We start from the raw sequence: 19393 nt of genomic DNA on the forward strand, positions 1-19393 counted from the left end.
AAATATATCTCTTTTTCGATTGTCAAATTTTTTACTCCAGAAGCAACTTACTGATGCAATGTAAAATGATTTCGTTATCACCCTGTATATTATAAGATACTCAACTACTTTCATCAACTTGTATCTGCAACCCATGCATTCTAATCGTGGTGCAAAACCTCCATAATATTATTCAATACAACATATGTGAGACAACACAAATTCAATAACGTCACCGTTGGTGTTTCAAACATCTGCAACAGGGATCGCCGGGTGTTTTCTACCCCTTCCAGATTGGTCAGACGATCTCGGGTTTCTGATTATTATCTGTTTTTCCAGCTGAAATTCGGAGTTACTTCAGCTCGAATGAGGGAATATGCCATAAAAAAACAATAGGTAGCAGACGCAGCCGGAGGCGTCTCACGAATCAAAAAGGGGTTAGATTATCTTATTCATTGTTGGAAATAGAATCCGTATGCGATCAAATATATACAGGATGAGCTAATGCAAATGAACGGGGTCATCTCATTATAGTTGGCGATTATGAAAAAAATATTCGGATCTGTCGTATTTTAATAGAAAAGTATTCTACATCTATTTTCAGTGTCATGTTTCCACTTCCTCAGAGACCAAATGTCTTTCGAACACACTCCACTTTTTCAAATTTGACGCAGCAAATATTCAAAAACCGTTAAATATTATGAACACGCCAACCTAAAAAATGTTTTGTCAACTATTACTAAAAATTCTTATGAAGGATAAATCTTTCTCTCAGAGTACAGTGTCAGAGTTTCAACCTCACAAAAGTGGGTAATGAAAAGTTAACATACTTATTAGGATTTTGACCAATAACTGTGATGTAATACTAGCGCACTTACCGTTTTCATGATGAAGTTCAAAGAGCTTTTTAAATAAAATATTGTGAGCAAGTTATTGAGCCAACATATTTACGGTCAGAATACTATTAGATTCTGAATTTGAATGTAATTTACAAATGTGTGATTTAGCCAACACATTCACTTCCAACAACAAAAAAAATCGTCTGCAGTTTTTATATTATCAACATTGATTCCCTAGTATATAATTGTAAATAGACAAGTGGAACAAATTTTGGGAATGTTCGTTTTTAACATGATTTGCTTCCTGTTTCTTCTTGATGTGTACAAAGAAATTCCTTCAAATAAAAATCGGTGAAGAATTCATTTTCTGAGTGCCATATATGAGAAATCTGCCTTGACTCTTCCATTTACCTAGCCTGCAATCATTTCGAATGATGGTCTAAGAAATATTCTTGAAACTATTCACTGGTCAGATCTTTTTTTCGAATTCGTTTCAAATATATGTTGAGTAATCTTTCATTAAATTCAAATTATGCACACAAAAACAACTTTTGATCGGCTGTTAATCGATATCGATCGATATCGACTATCCAAAAAGTACAAGGATGCCAGTATTGGGAATGGAAATAAATTCGTGTAGTAATTGTAGTTAACCGAAATTGTGAAGAGTTCCGTTTCGGGTGTTTCGGCTGTCTTGCGACAGTCCGAGTCTCTGCATATGTTGATTCAAATTACAGAAGACCTGTTAGACAATGCAGTTCTTCCCTGCTGTAGTCCAACAACTGTTTGTTATCAAGCTTCGAATGATGAATAAACGCCTTGAAGTGAGCCAATCCTGGAAGATTATGCCAATTTAGAAGTTGCTTGATAGGAGCCAAGAGCTTGCAACGCCGCTTGACTGTCCGGAAATATTTTAATTGACTTGTGTGTGAGGTTGGATTTATCCAATCTCTCCGCACATAATTCCGCTTGAAATACAGTCGCATAAGTTCCTAGGCAGGTCGATATCTCGGTCTTGGGTCTGCGATTGAAAACACATGCACCAAAACCTTAAGGTGTTTTTGACACATCTGTGAACCAACAACTATCCGCTCTCAATATTTCCTTTCTCAACAGTACTTTATAAGGCAGTTCATAGTTGACAGTTGGAGCCAGATTATGCCAGAAGTCCATTAATATTCTTACCATCCAGGTGTTTAATGTTTGCTTGGCAACACCTGAAGCAATGCCAAAGAAGCAATGCCAAGGTTCTGGTCCGATGAAGCTGCTTGTAGAAGCCTCCTTTGTAAGTCAGTAGCCTCAGAGACAATCTATCAAGTCTTTTATCGAGGAGAGTCGTTTTTGGCAAGTTGCTACCAATTTGGACATTGCATGGTAGGAGCCAAGAACTTCCAACGCTGCTTGACTGTCCGAATTTTTTTTTAATTGACTTATGTTAGAGGTTGGATTCGCTCAATCTCTCCGTCCACAATTTCTGCTTGATATACAGTTGCATAGGTTCCTAGACAGGTTGATATCTCTGTCCTGGGTCTGCGACTGAAAATACCTGCACCAGAACCAGAAGGTGTTTTTGATCCATCTGTGAACCAATATTTCCTTCTCTCTGAGGATTCAGTCCTCTTTACTCAGAAACAGTATTTTATAAGGCAATTCGTAGTTGACAGTTAGAGACATAAAGTCAGAGTTTATATCCAGAATGCTGTGACTTCCAGTGTCAACCAACAGTTTGTTGTAGTCTGCAGTAAATTGATTTGTGCAATTGGCATTGTGCACAAGTCTGTATGCAGTCCATCTAGCCTGTCTCTCCAGAAAAATACGGAGAGGGGGTAGATCTTGAAGGATCATCATGGCCGCTGACGGTGTGGTAGTGATGGCATCACTGATGGCCAGACAAGCCTGTCTCTGTGAGCCAGTGAGCTTTATCTGGGCCGTTTTCTGTAAAGCGTTTGGCCACCAGGCAATTGCTCCATAAGTGATCGTTGGTCTAACAATCATTACATAAATCTAATTGATTTGTTTGGGACCTAAACCCCAAGTTTTACCACACATCCTTCGACATGTCCATAAGGACAGTTTGGCTTTTTCCAAGTGAGCGTTCCGTTGTGTTTTTCATCCAGGACAATGCCAATGTTGGAGTGATTGGTAGAATGGAACATGACACAAGTCAATGAACATTTCCTCGGAATGTCATGCGGCTCCTACCGAGCAACATCTAAGTTGATAGCAAATTGCCAAAAACGACTCTCCTCACTGGGACGACTTAATGAATTGTCTCTGGTCTGGATTCTTGGCCTGGAAGGCAATGAGGCTGCTGACTCCCTTACAAAGGACGGTGCTACAAGCAGCTTCGTTGAACCATCGCTTCAGCAGAATATTCCAGGATTGGCTTACTTCGAAGCTCGATACCAAACAGTACTTGGACTACAGTAGGTCTAACAGGCCTTCTTACAGGTCACTTGAATTATCACATGCAGCGACTCGGACTGTCGGAAGACAGTGTGTGTCACCTCTATTTGGAAAATGATGAAACATCAGAGCATGTACTTGTGCCTGATCCAATCAGGTTTTTAGAGTTTGGTAAAACACTATTCTACCATCTGACCTGAAAGATCAGTCACCATATTAACTAATTGGTTTCTTCAAGAAGCTGGGATATAGCGGAATAACTATTGGAACATTTGAAAAATTAGAAAAATAATGAATCAACAAATTGATGATGTCTAGATAGAGAATTGAAATACCTATCGAACGAGTTGAAACAAAACTTTCCTCTACTTGAATATCTCCTCCGTTCCGAATGTATATAACACCAACCTCCAATCACGCTGGTTGAGAGCCGGAGTGAACAGCATATCCACGTGAGAGTAGAAGATTAAATTAAATATATCAGCAGTTTAGGTTAAACCAGAAGGCGTAGTACCCCAACAAGGTCGATGTATTGCGAAAGGCATGACTTCTGTACCTCCTCTGTACTTCCCCTGATGGAAGCTGGAAAAAGAATCTAGTGAAGAGAGAAGGAAAATTTTCTTTGTAACCCTTATCGAATACGCTATTATAAAATCCCAGATTTCAAATGGGTTCCTTTCATATTCTCCACATTCTGCATCAACAGTTTTTTTTTATTTATTTAAAGAAAGTTGCATCAACCGCTAGTGTTATTAGCAACTGCATAATACAAATGCTTAGTATATGATATTTAAAATTAATTCATATATGTCGTAAAATGTGTATATTTTTGAGGAAAGCTATCAATTGTTCAGTGTCACAATTTTCACCAAGTATGTCTTTCATTGTTTGTGTAATGATTTCTTGTTTGTAGAGAGATTTCAGATCAATGTGATTTATTTTGAGTTCAGTATAAGTCAATGGATTTGAGATGGCTGCTTTCGCCAGTTGATCTGCTCTTTCATTGCCTGGGATGCCCACATGAGATGGGACCCACCTGAATCTGATTACTGCTTGCCTTTGTTTGAGTACATGAAGCTCTTTTTTTATGGAAAGCATAATGGGATTTTGGGTGTTTGATTGATTCATTGCCAGAAGAGCACGATTTTGTATTTGGCCTGCATACCGTTGGTATCATAAACTTGTTCTACTAATTGGTAATTATAGGAATAATACTCAACCACTTGTTATGCCTTTGGAGAGAAAATCAGCTATTGAATATTTTGTTCACCCGTCAAGCCTCTGCAGCATTCTTTGTGACAATTTTGTATCACTTTCAGTATCATTTTGAAAATTCAGATCCAATTTGCATGTTCATAAGTCCCTTGCAGGGTATTTTATATCTGTCAGCACCCTTGCCATAGCTACGGCGATTAACTTCACACATTTCCAATATGATGCATTATGAATAAGAATTTCTGACGTTCATTCACCCAATTAACTTCATCTCCAGACCCAAAATTTTTCCTTACCTATACAGTAGTTTCATGTTCTGACATATATCAGTAAACAATTACCACTCTGGCTGGTTCCACGAAGAGCGTCGGATTATATCCGACAGGCGTCAGTGCAGGACTCTCCACAGAAGAAATTCCTGCATATGCTTTGGGCGATACAACTGCCGCAATCGATTTTCAATTATTGGAACGGAAGCATTTGCAGGCCAACTTCGGGCTATTTGGCCTCTTGTCAATGCAAGATGGTGTACTTCATCATCAGGACAGAGTTGCCAACCGTAGCGGAATTCCGCTACTGTAGCGGAATTTACTCGATGGCAGCGGCGTAGCGGATTTGAACATAAAGTAGTGGAATTTTCAATAATCGATATTGAACAAAATATGGAAGAAGAAGAGGCAGTGGACAGCACTCTCCTCCTTCTTTTCGATTCAATGGCCTCAGCAACTAAGGCTATCCGCAGACAGCACTCGAAGCTGACAGCTAATAATAATAATAATAGCCCACTCAGGTCGAGTGGGCTGAAGTCGGAAACTGAGGGGTTCATTATGGCTTGCCAGGATGGTGTCTTCAACACCTTAGTCTACCGCAGTCGCGTGATGGGTATAGAGGTTCCTGACACAAGGTGCAGGGCCTGCCGCGAGGCGCCCGAGACCCTAATGCACTTGCTATCAGCATGTCCAGCATATGCGGTCTCGGCCTATATCCATCGACATAACGCGGCCCTAAGAGTGCTATATTACCATCTACGGCACTCTTACGGTATTGACGAGACACCGGTGTTGCCCTACGCTCCGGGGGATATTGAATCCGTTGTGGGGAACGAGAAGTGCCGAATTTATTGGAACTATTCGTTCCCCACCCTCAGGCTCAGACAAGCTAATAAGCCTGATGTAGTCCTTCTCGACCACCAGACCAAAACGATATTTGTTGTGGAGTTTTCAGCTCCTGACGAGACGAATATCGTCAGAAAAGAGGAGGAAAAACGAATAAAACATCGAGATTTTCTCTTCGAACTCCGCAGACTCTATCCAGATGGTCGTTCTGATTGTTGGAGTCATTGGTGGAATGATATCTTCTCTACTCTCGAATGTAAAAATCATACTGGCTTGCCGCACTAAGGCAGAAATCTTAGCCGCACAGATGCAGAAGGCTGTCACTTTTGGCTCACTGCGATTGCTCAAGGCACATGATTCTCGGACTCAATGATCACTTACCCCACGGTGTGGGGAGTGGTCATTGGTTGATTATGCTGGCGCGCCCTCCCGAATGTATCGGGGCTTCGGGGGATACGGCCTGACCAGCGCACACTACGGGGAAAAAAATAATACGTTATAGTCTCAGTACTGAGGCCATTTAATGACGAACGAGAAGAATATTTTTGAATATTTTCATTCATATCATGAACCGTATAACCTCCAATACCTTTAAACTGAAAGTCTCGACTGTCTCGAGTATTATAACTCGAGTGAAAGAGCTATCGTAGTTGGAATTGACGAAATGTTCAAAAAAATACAAAGAGTCTTGGAAAAAAACTTTTTATCAACATTGATTGTCTGATTCCAACTTGAAAGGATGGATTAGTCCTGTCGCGAATGATCATCCGAGCTCAGTGTGACTATACGTACGTGAACAAATTGATTTTTATTTTTAGTTTTCAAAATCATTTTCCAAGCTAAGAAATATTTGGTCAAGAGGAAAGTTTTCAAAAATTAACTACTGTGAACTTAGAAAAGTAGGTACCATCTACTGAGTTGCGCGGTTGAAAATTATCATGATCCTGATTACTTAAATTAGTGACAGTTCAGTTTGGTGGCATCTGAACGGTACACAAACTACAAACTGTAAGTTCTGTGGTATTCAATTTTGGATAGGGCGCATGAGCCAACTGATTACGTCAGATATACAAGCGTAGCGAAATATGAAGCACTGTGGCGGAATTTTGATTCATGTGTAGCGACTTTGTAGTTCTACTAGTTGGCAACACTGCATCAGGAAGTCGACGATTTTCCATAATTGAAAATCAAATCATTTCAAAGTATTATACTTCGAACAAAGCTGAAGGGTAGACATGCAAAATATCTGTCATCGCCTCCTGTGCTTGTAGACGAGGTACTAATAAACCCCATATCAGAATGGCCCAAATCCGCTCATGAGGAAATACATTTCACCCCTACTTAGTGTGCATATTTGAAGACTGGCTATGAGATCAAATCGACCCCAAAAAATGCACAACTACTATAGAAGAAATGTATTTCTTTCCAAGAGAATTTGCGCCATTCGAATATGCGGTTGGTTAGTATCTCGTCTATAGGCAGAGGGAGCGATGACAGATATATTGCTTATCGTTCGCTTCAGCTTTGTTCGAGGTATGATACACTGAAAGAATTTGATTTTTCATTATAGAAAATCATGAAGAACACTGACGATAGACCATGTAGTTCGAAACCGGTCTGCAAATGTGCGCGTTCCAATAATTGAAAATCGATTCCGGCAGTTGTACCGACAAAAGCATATTCAAGAATTTCTTCTGTGAAATACCCTGCACTGATACCTGTTAGATATAACCCAACGTCCTCCGTGATATTAGCCAGGGAAGCAGCTGTTTTATGATGGGTGTCAGTCCATTAACATACAGTGTAGGTGAGTTGAGATTGACCTGAACGAATTGTTCTTTTAGATAATTTGGTTTACAGCGAGTCTTCAAGTATGCCCACACAATTTGTGAAACAACAAACAACAAACAACTGAGACGTATTACATTTTGAAGAGATTAGTTCGCAACAAAATTTTCTTAGAATATTTACAAATGAATAGATTCAAAAATTCGGGTCATTCACTGAATTACCAAATAGAATTAAATAATTCCCTGTTACTGAATAGTCATTACAAATTACTGAATATTGAGTAAGTGCCAAGGAATGTATGTCGTGTAGACTAAAATCAAGAATCTGACGGGTAGAATAGTTAGAAAAGACCACAAGAAATCTTTCTCTGTTCAACATGAATACTTGTCGCCACCGAGAAGTTTCGGCAATTTGTTCCGTCGACAAAATCCCTCACTGCCAACCAGCCAAACATCTAACCGAATCCTTTATTTTCAGACGTCCCGGAGACAAGACTGGTAGGAATCCCGACCAGCGACGTCGAAGACCTGAAGGATTCGATAGCAATAAGATGCGTCGTCACCGCTAATCCAAAAGCGTCGGTGGTCTGGAGAAGAGAAGGCCAGAATCAGCCGGCTAGCTTGCAGGAACTTTTGCAATTCAGTCCTGCCATCAGACAACACTCCGGACTATACACGTGTCACGCACGTAACAAAGCCGGAGATTCGCAGCCCGTCAGAGTGCAGGTCGACGTGAAATGTGAGTATTATCAGAAAACGAGATAATGGGGTTCGGAGTGGATTTCATGTAAACTGATTCGGGAGTTCTTGCTTTTGTTGAACACCACGGGGCATGATTAAGTTTGATTTGTCTATTATGTCTTACAAAGTTATGTAATGCAATATGTACCTCTTGTTCGGTACTATTCGAGGAAGCAAGCCCTTTTCACAATCACCAGAAATGTAATACTCTCCTGGAGATGAGAGAAACTGAGTTTTCTTCATCCCCTGGAGATGCCACTTGGTTGGTGAAACCAGCTTCGAAAAAATTATTGCATTTCTAGTGATTGAGAAAACAGGTTGTTTTGAATTCATCCAGAGGTTGTTTGAAAAAAATATCATTCATTTTTCAAAGTAATCTCCTTGCATTTTTCTCAGCGAGGTTCAATAAGTTCCATACCGTTTTTATGATAATAACTGCCTTGCTCCTCATAATAGCCATTAACTACCATCGTTGGAAAATCTTTGACGACTGAGCCATTTTTTAGAATTTGGGAGCAGAAAACAACTCAACGGGGCTCAATCTAGCGAATAGAGTGCATGAGGTAGCAACTCAAACTTTAGTTCGTTAATTTTTGTCTTTGCGATAATGGATTTGTTAGCTAGTGCATTGCCTTAATGAAACAACACTTTTTTTCAGCCAAATGTGGCGGTTTCCGTTTGATTTCTTCACTCAAAAGTTGCAATAAGTTTTCATAATATTTGCCGTTGATAGTTTCACCTTATTCAAGATAGTCAATGGAAATTATCCCACGCGCCTCCCAAAAAAAACGATGTCATGACCTTGGCTGCAAATGAAAGGGCCTTCGCCTTCTTTGGAGCCTGATCTCTCTTTTGAATCCACTGTTTCGATTGTTCTTTTGTCTCAAGTGTGAATTGATGAACCCATCTTTCATCCATGGTTATATAACAACGCAAGCATTCTACTTTGTTGCTGTCAAACTTTGCTGAACATTCAGTTCAAACATCTTCACGATACTGTTTTTGCTGTAACATTTGAATTTCTTATTTGCTTGCAGTGTGTTAGGTTGTCACACCATGTGAGTCGTAAACCACCATATCCCCAAATATTTGGAAGGCTTCAACATCTTGAGCAATTATCAATGTAGCTATCGGAAACAGAGATCAACAGGCGACCTTCGCACCCATAGTTGAAAAAACGCAATCGATAGACATGGAGAATCAAGGGCTGTTGCGCTTGATATTTCTAAAACGTTTGACCGGGTGTGGCCTGAGTCTTTAATGGTCAAACTTCGATGCTATGGCTTGTCGTATCATTTTTATGTATGTCTCTTCAGCTTCCTGAAACAACGTTTCCTGCAAGTGGCCGTTGATGGATATTTCTGGAATACTTTCACCATCAACGCTGGTGTTCTCCAGGAATCCATATTTTCTTCAACTCTCTTTTTATTGTATATCAACGACTTATTGTAAAAAATCAAGAATTCATTATATTGCTCTGCTGACGACAGCACACTTTTCTCGTCATTTCATTTGAATTAGGACATCGGCTACGGAGGCACATCTTCACCAGCAGCATGAGGTTGCGTATTTTGATGAGGATCTAAAAGTGATTTCGAATTGGGGTGCAAGTAACTAGGTTCAAATCAATGCCACAATAACCCAGGCATCGGTTTTCTTCAAGAAGATGAATGTCTCTGTACCGGTTATAATAATATCAGGTCAGACAAGTCCGCTTTCTGCTTTGATGAGTTTGTTGGGGGTTGAAATGGGCACCAGTATGTCTGGACACAATCATCTGGAATTGCACAGTGCCGCCGGAATTGCAAAGGCTGCTTCTCGAAAGCTGAGAACACTGTTCCAAACCAGATAACTGTACACACCTCAGCAATTTTTGATGCTTTATAAAGCTCAGATTAGTCCTTCTCTGGAGTAATTGTTCTAATATATGGAGCTCTGCCCCCAAACATATCCTGAAGTTGCTGGATTTCATCAATAAAAGAGGCATTCACCTGATAAGAGACGCGAACATCACGTGTCATCTTGATAGTATGGGGAACATCGAAGAAAGTTCGGAGATTTGTCTTGCTTTCTTAATCGAAGAGCTCATATGATGTTCCTAGATTCGATTCCTAAATGCTCTGCCAGTTTGCCCAATATATACCTCATAATTATGTATAAACGTTGATTGCGAAGCCCATTGGGAGTATTCAATTAATATCCTTTCTGGTTCGGAATGTGAAACATTGTCAGTAAGAGCAAATGATGCTGTATCCAACATGCAAACTTATTGTTCTAAGAATGGCTTGATTCTAAATAATCTTAAAACCAACACCATTCTCTTTACAATTCAGGAAACTGATTGTAGTGTATTGGTTAGGTCTGAGATTAAAAGTATTGAACAGGTAAACTATAAAAAATTTTTAGGAGTTTTTATTGATTCCCAACTCAATTGGAATCATCATGTTGATTTCATACTGAAGAAATTAGCGACACACTGTTTCGTTATATGGAATCGCGTAATTTTGTGATAATTGAAATTTTTAAAAGTTACTTTTATGCATATGTTTACTCTGCCCTCAATTACTGTATTATTTGTTTTGACAACTGCAATAGAATCAGTGACTTATCAATTTCCGATTCCTGTAAACCACTTTTTGCAAAGTTGAATAAATTAACTGTTACTTGCGTGTATATTCTTGATTGCGTAATATACGTTAAATCAAATTGCTCCAAGTTTCAGAACAGAGGTGATACATGTCTTCTTTCGGGCTTCACCCTGAGAAAAAACTATAACATTTTAATTCCTAGTCATAAGTTAGCCAAGGTGAATAATGGATCTCATATCATGTCAATAAAACTGTACAACAAGCTCCCAATATCCATTAAAAAAAATAACTAGTGTAAAGCTCTTTAAACAAAAAATTCGGAAACTATTATGTGAAAAGGTATTTTGATCGCTTAATGAATTTTTTCAGTCTGATTTGGAATTTTAAATTTTAATTTTTGTATCCCTTTCATGGTCTAAATGTTATATAGTATGTCTTATAATTAGGTTGTTTTATGATTGTGACCTCATTGTAATTATACTGAGTAATGTGACTTTTTCCATGCCTTCCCTAGGTCTACGGAAATAAAGATTTTTTGATTTTGATTTGATTTTTATCCTGGTTCTATTTAAATATTCATTTTTCAACAAATGCAAGCAATAACACATTGTTTGGAATCTTTCAGAGTAACATACAAACAAGATCTCCAACGGGGGTATAGAAAAATTCAGGAAAGAGTGAAGAGAACGTAACGTTCTCACATCCTGCTCGGGAGTAGTTTTATCCTGCATTCGAAGTAGTTTGTTCTCAGGATTTTATTACCACTCGGATACTGACGTTATAAAGCAATGCATGCATTCACAGAAATGAAGCTGTGGTCCACATTGTATGTTCGAAAAGTTTCCTAATATATTCGGCTGTTTATTATCCTGAAACGACTGGCGTACTGCACGTTCTATATTCTTTCTGTGGAAACCTCTGCAGGATTTATGCTATCTTCAGAAACACTTCATCGCTTTCAGAAATGCAGCCGAGCTGCTTTTAAACTATTGATACTTCCGTTCTCTTCTATCCGAATGCCTTATTTGAATGAGAACTCCGGAGACGTTCGTTAATTTATCGTGAGTTTCACACTGAGTGCGCTCATACTCGTTGTGTATGCCATGCCAAAAGAGGGTTTCTTCTAAGAAAGTCATTCGTGTAATTCGGCTTATTACACAGCAGCTCTGGAATGAAAGCCATGGCATGAAGTTCCATCTCGAAAGGGAGTTTTGTGTACTTGTGTAATCATTTCATTTCTGCCTGGGGTGAAATATAACTGGTTTCAAGTTCCTCTAATTGGAATGGTCATCTTGATATACAGGCCGTTTCTTCCAGTATGTGGTAACAGTGCAACAAGGTCTGCTCAAAAAATGAGGAGTATTTTCATCTTTCCCAAAAAAAAATTCATGAATTCATCAATGTCTATTTTGTCCCTTTAGAAGTTATCCCCCTCAGATATAATACATTTTTGGTATGTTCTCTTAGCTGTCATAACTGCCATTGCGATAGTTAACGTAAAATATAATTTCATTCATAAAGATCGGTTTTTCGATATCATTACTTTTCCAACAGAGTGATCGTTGAATTCAATTTATGATTGTTGAACCTTATCGGCATCATGAAGAATATGTTTCGTTCGGCCAGACTAAACAAACGTAACCTGTTGATAAGTTATAATACTGGAAACGCAAAAATGAAAGCTACGAGTTTGCATTTCAGCTTCGTGGACAGGAAGTTCGGCCATATCTGAATAGGTGGGTCAGAAAATTAACTCAAAATAAAAACTGACCAATGACTTCGATGAAAAAAAGATATAGGTCTTAAGTAGTTAGAGTTATGGAGAAATTCGGTGAAATTAAACAGCGATCAGACCAATCAGGGGACGGTACAAGGGAGGAGTGTAAGGACCAGTTTTTCGGACTTGAGAATACTAATGAGTCGGTCAATTGGCAGAGTGGCGATCGAACAGTTGCGGAAGAGGGTCGCAAAACGGTCGCGAAAGTCCTTGGCGGAAGAGAGTTGCGAAAATTGATTGGAGGACAGCTGCGGAAGAGAGTTGCGGGAAGTTGGTCGCGAAAGTGGATTTCAAAAGAGAAGTTGTGAAAGTCAGTTGCGAGAAGATTCCTTTGTGATCGAGAGTTAATTTGAAAGAGTCGCGAAAGGGAGTTTTCGAAAATCAGTTGCGGAAGAGGGTCGCGACAAGAGACTTTTCGAAAAAGGATTTTGCGATAGTGGAATTACGGTAAATTGCGGGCAGTGAGTTAATTGTGGTACTTACAACGGATTTGTATTGTTATCATACTACGTTCTGGTCTCCCTCATAGAGGGAGACCAGAACGCAGTATGATATCGTGAGTTAATTTGGATTTTTACCAACCCCCATGTCGATATAGAGAGAGAGGGTGTCATTTCAATTTTGTAATAATTGTCTTATTGTCGTTTCGTTTTGGGGACGATATAAGAAGGGCAATAAAATTTCACTTCACCCCTTTCACATGTGTAAAAAATAGTACGGCGGCCAGGCAATTTCAAATAATCATTTCAGAATTTCTGCAAAACTCAAATAGAATAATTCAAGTTCTCCTGTGAGTTGGAATTCTACCTTATAAGAGATTATATATGTTTTTACACAGTTATTTGTTTTGTAATATAAGCCTAATCTGAAGCTTGTTGTTTTTAATGGATCGCTATTCGAGAGAGTCCCACACCATTTCATGGTAGTTGAAAGGCCTGTAGTCTCAAGTATTAGCCTTCTGCCGCGTTCCGGAGTGGAACTCAGAAGGAAAACCATCTCAAAAAGGTACATGATGTAACTAGGTTTCAAAAATACCAACCCTCGTGCGATCGGCACGAACCCTACAGCTTTTTCGGACCTGCTTTGATATTCAAAATTTGATGTGAAGAAATCTGCATCTGGCGACAGCCGCTGCCAAATTCATAAAAAAAAATGAATCAGAAATTAGCATTTATTACTCTGAAAAAGGTCAGTATATTCAATAATGATGGATAAACCCGATATATACACAAATATATCGGTTATATTACACAGCGATTCAATGTTCATCTCCTCAAACATCGCAAAACACCATCCTTTCATTTGTTTGAAAATCTATTCAAAATCTGTTTTTCTGTTAATCAGATGTCGCACCCCTACGAACGACAACCCTCAGAAGTCGAAACTTGTGCGAGCTAAGTATTAACGGGGTCTTACATTTTAATGTATGATTCCTAACACGGGCTGGACGATAGCAAGTGAAAATCAATCGTTCAGACTGGGGCTTGAACCACCGACTAACACGGCCGTCAATTCGAGTGAGAGAACAAAGCACTCACGTCGAACTGCCTGGCTACCGGCCGACCAATATTGTATAGACCGATGCGTCTATACAATCTTGGGAACGAGAAAAAGTCACAGGGGCATAATACCGTGTGTATTGGTTGTTTTCAGGTGTTGCCGTGGTCGTCTGTGGTTATGATTTCCAAACGTTGACTTGTCAACTGAAAATATGCAATGATTTTTTTCTGATGCTGAGTTTTTTCGAGAATAATTTCAAAGATTAGGCGAGCAACTTCTAATTCAGAAGAATACCAGATGAAAATATTTACAATTATTTACTGTATATTTGATCTGGGGCTATACATTCAAATAAAATAAGCTGTAGAATGCTATTACACTGTTGCCCTTTCATAATCCACTATATCAGACCTATATTTTTAATGAAATCGTCGATAAATGTACATTTATTACACTTTGGAAAAATTCTTTTGTAATTCCTCTCATGAAAAAATTTTTCCCTGAGCAATACCCAGATCTGATACCGCCTTGGTGCTGTTTGACTTCTTCAAGGCATTCAATCTCATAAATCATGATTTATTAATAAATATTCTTCGTTATTTAGGATTTTCGGCAGATGCCAGTAAGCTCATCAGAAACTATTTTGCTGGGAGAACACAGTCCGTGCTTTATAAAAATCAAGTTTCAATGTTTCCCTAGTTCTTTCAAGAGTTCCATAGGGATCAATCATCGGTCCTCTCCTTTTTGTAATTTATACATCACAATCCCCTTCTGGAATTAAACACTGTTCAGTTCACACACATGCCGATGATAGGTACTGAAATATATCTTTCTTTCGATGAAAACAACTTAAATGATGCTATCATCTTACTCAACAAAGATCTCAACTCTCTTGCGCATCTATCTGTATTCTCTGAATATGAATCCATCCAAGTCGAAAACTTTATTATTCGGAAGATCGGTAGCTAGAAATAGATGTTTGTCTGAATGAAAAATTGTGATTGGCAATGAGTATGTACCCATAGAGAATATCACAAAAAATCTGGGACTTATTATCGACAACAACCGTAGATATTCCTCCTACGTGTATTTGATTCTTAAATGAGCATATAAGGGCTTGAGATTGATATACTCAGATGAAAACATTCTTAAAGAGCGATTTAAAATAATAATGAAGAAAAAAGAAATGAAACTTTCTATGTTTTTTTACATACATGCATATGAAGTTTCATTTCTCTTTTCTCCATTATGATTTTCTACCACGTAGTAACTGCTATATCCATCAATTGATTGAAAACAACTTTATGTTAGTCTGTCGTGTTATCTCACGCAAAATATGTCGATATGGTTTTTGGTCATTCCCTTTTAAGATGTGATAAAACTAAATCTGTATGTGTAGACTAGGGAGAAAGAGTGTGAGCCCACGCACTTAGGCCACATGTGACCCATTGTACATCCTCCCGAGGAGTTGTCCTCCTAGGTCATCGTCCATCCTGTCCTTTCCAGGAAGGTGGAAAGGTCGCTGGGATACATCTCCTTTATATCGGCAGGTGTAGGTCAAGACTCGCCGAACACACACTCTCTTATTGACGATAACTCCGGGCACTCGCACAGGACATGCCTGACAGTCTCATCATCCTGTTCACACATCCTGCATAGAGGTGTGTCCACTAGCCCCATATTATGGAGGTGTTTCCTTAGTTGACAGTGATCAGTCAGAAATCCTACCGTAAGGCATAGATTTTTCCTGGTCATCGCCAGATATTTCTTCGGCGCTAGCTTTCCAGGGTCGCCCAAGGTGATCCTGGCAAGATTACATCCTTTGATTCCATCCCATCACTATGAGAATTGAGCATTGGTTGAAGAGTCGGCAATGCGATTACCTTAACTCCCGTCGTGCCCTTTAACCCACCTCGGGATAATGTTATTATCTACCGAGGCTTTGTCTGAATCTTGGTGGCACTCTAGTACTAGCCCTGAGGTAACACGCTGTCTGTTCAAGGCTAATATTGCTTGTCTGCTATCAGTGCAGATTGTTATGTTTTTGCCAGAAATTCTTTTCTTGGTTATTTCTTTTGTGACGATTGAGATACCAGCCAGTTCTGTTTGGACCACGCTGGTATTTCTTCCCATTCACCACTTAATCCTTAGGCTTAGTGACCTGGAGTACACTCCACATCCTGATCCTTCTTTGGTTTTTGAGCCGTCTGTATAAATCCGTATTGCATTTGTAGCATCTGACTCTGTGTTCTGCTTAATTTGTATTTTGTAGGGTTTATTAAACACAAACCTGGGTTCAATTGCATTACTTGTTGCCTGCAGCAGAGGTAGCGCAGTAAGCGCTTTCCGCCATAGGCCCACTCTCAATTGACCCATTCCTACTTCGAGGTTTACACCAGCCGTGGGCAATCGTACCATGGCCATTAACGCAACCTCCTTAACGTACAGATCCAGAGGGGTCAGACCCGTGATTAATTCCATTGCCGCGGTTGGTGTTATAGCTCCTGTGATGTTTAAAAAAGCCAGTCGCTGTATTTGATATAATTTTTGTATGTCCGTTGCTTGTAGAACTTTCGGTCCCCATGCAATGGCTCCATACGTTAACATCGGTCTGCAGTGTAGATCCAGGTGACCACACAAGATGAAAGACCCCATGCGCGTCCCACTGTCCTCCGACATTGCTCATAAGCCATGTATGCTTTATTTGCTCTACTCTGTAGATGAGAGTTCCATGTTAGCTTCTTGTGGATAGTGCCAAGGTATTTCACCTCTTCAGAGAAGTTTAGTTTGCTCTTGAAGATTTCGGAAGGATTTGAGCCCGTTAAACTTCTTTTCCTGGTGAAAAGGACCATCTCAGCCTTCTTGGGATTGATCGACAGTAAGTGTTCCTTACACCATGTTTCTATTAATTTGAGCCCATCCTGCGCTCTATCGCACAGTGTGTTTACAAATTTGCCGGTCTGCAAGATAACTATGTCATCTGCCTATTCAATTGTGTAGAATACATTTTTGTTAAGGTGATTGATTAGGGTATCATGATAAAACTAAATTGCGAAGATTACAGAACTCTTGTGTTCGTCTCATATGCAGCTTACGTAGGAGAGACCATGCATGTAACAAATTCTTTGAAATCTGTGAGTTACATGAACATGAATGAAAAGGGATCACTAGCAAAAGTCCTCCTTATTTATACCATTGAATGAGATTCAGAACGGACTTTCTGAATCTTATTCAATCCAAATATCCGACACAAATCAACACTGACTTCACCAAGTCATAGAACATCTCTCTTTGGAGGTTCATTTTCTTATTATGTAACTTGGTTAATGAATAGGATTCCACCTGGTTATAAAGACTTACATTTGACTTCATTCGAAATTCCTTTTGTGAATCTACTTGAGATGCATGTTTTGTGGTTGAGTGGAAGAACAAGTCTCTTCTGCTGACTAGACTTGAACTCTGCCTTCAGACTGACATTCTTTTCTCTATATTCTTTATATATTTTGTGTTGCCATATTGTTATGTATTTGTATAATTTGTATTTCAGCCAATAAAAACGATTATTATCATTATTATCTCCAGTTAAACTGTGACACACTGTACCTTGGAAACGAAGCAAGTTAGGACATACGTTTATATGAACTGTTTTTCATGAAATATGACAAGTAATCACCAACTGAGTTGATTATATCTTTTGAGATACACTCTGTATAATTACTCTCTTCAATCACTCTCCAATCCACCCAAGAGATAACATCCGACTTCCACCTTTCCCCTTTCTCCAAACACCTCCGCGTTATCAATCCGGGTGAAACTACCAAAGAACCTCCGGCCGAGTGGATCGTGGGCAAACTTACTGCACAAAGATTATGTCGTCCTTCTCACCCTAGTCACTGAGTTGTGAACTCGGTTGATGTAATAAGCCTTCGGTTGTTTGATATTCATAAACGTAGCTTCGCCATCAAGCACAAATTACCCAGTGGGTGCCAACGTAACGTACCGTTTATGAAAATAAGACGATGTCGACGTAGGAGGTTATGCATGTTATTATGTCCTGCGGCTGCTTTGACGAAATAAATCGATATAATCTGGATCTGAATTTTATTATACATTTTTCGAATTTTCCAACCGAAGAAGTAATATTTGGGGCTGAGTGACATAATTAATAGGGATCCAGGGTTCAAATTCCAGAGAAAACGAAAACCGATATTCTCATACGATAGCACTGAACAAAATTTGGTGTTTTCTCAAGAATATTTGGGGAGCAGAGATCGGTTAGGAAATCAAAATATATTGTGTGTTTTTACTGTAGGAAAAAACATATTGAAAGATACATAGCAAGTATTATGCTTGACGTGTAAAAATGAAAATACCTTTTTGAATGAGAATGGGCGTTTATGAGCACTTTCAGTTATTTAGGCAACCCTTAACTGACTTTTGGAAATGGACACTAACACAATAAACCATTTGTTCGCCTTGAGAAGTCTTGTTTATCTTTGGGTATGTCCTTGAGCTGTCCTGTCCTCAATCGTCGCAAAACGATATCCTTCTTTAGGGCTTTCCAATCATGGGGACAGGGTCATCAACTATGGGAAACGTCATATAATTTGAATTGCTATATTGTGTAAAACACTAATTAGGTATAATTTTGTCAATATGAACTGCTCAGCAAAAATATCCACTTCGTGGGCATAGTATCTTGTTTTCTCTGGAGTAATATGTTGATTTTCTCGATCTTCTCTTGATGCCAATTTAGCGGGTGAGGAATTCTGATCAGCTTTTCAAATGTACCTTTCACTTTAGGAATTTGACTATTCAATAAGGATATACAAGGTGTAACAAAAAGATGAATTGAACCACATATTCTGGGCTCAAGAAAAAACATAGTTTAAACTCATAGTTCATCGTAAGAGCATATTTTTGGGTCTGACCCCTCTGGACCTGTACTTTAAAGAGATTGCGTCGATGGCCATGTTACGATTGCGCACGGCTGATGTAAACATCGAAGTAGGAATGGGTCAATTGAGGCTGACCCTATGGCGAGAAGCGCTTACTGCGCAACCTCTGTTGCAGGCAACCAGTGATGCAATTGAACCCAAGTTTGTATTCAATGAACCCTACAAAATACAAATAAAACAGAACACAGAGTCAGACGCTACAAATGCAATACGCATATATACTTACGCCTCAAAAACCAAGAAAGGCTCAGGATGTGGAATGTACTCCAGATCACTAAGCCTGAGGATTGAGTGGGGAATGGGAAAAATACCAGCGTGGTCCAAAGAGAACTGGCTGGAATATCAATCGCCACGAAAGAAATAACCAGGAAAGGAATTTCTGGCAAAAACATAACAATCTGCCCTGACAGCAGACAAGCTCTTGAACAGACAAGTTGTTACCTCAGGGCTAGTACTAGAGGGCCACCAAGATTTAGCCAAAGCCT

At 39.2% G+C, this 19393-nt stretch overlaps 1 protein-coding gene across 3 annotated transcripts in view; it reads left to right on the plus strand.

Annotated features, from left to right (window-relative positions):
• Window positions 1-19393, plus strand: part of LOC111504686 (kin of IRRE-like protein 1) — an 833154-nt gene that overhangs the window by 668942 nt on the left and 144819 nt on the right. For all 3 annotated transcript variants that reach the window (XM_074182261.1, XM_074182260.1, XM_074182262.1), the window contains exon 6: window positions 7823-8083. In XM_074182261.1, coding sequence (XP_074038362.1) covers window positions 7823-8083 — 261 coding nt within the window. The remainder of the gene's footprint in view (window positions 1-7822; window positions 8084-19393) is intronic.

Source organism: Leptinotarsa decemlineata, unplaced genomic scaffold (assembly GCF_025532065.1).
Source record: "Leptinotarsa decemlineata unplaced genomic scaffold, Ldec_3_MD MMD2_tig00026328_RagTag_RagTag, whole genome shotgun sequence".
NCBI classification, from domain to species: Eukaryota; Metazoa; Arthropoda; class Insecta; order Coleoptera; family Chrysomelidae; genus Leptinotarsa; species Leptinotarsa decemlineata.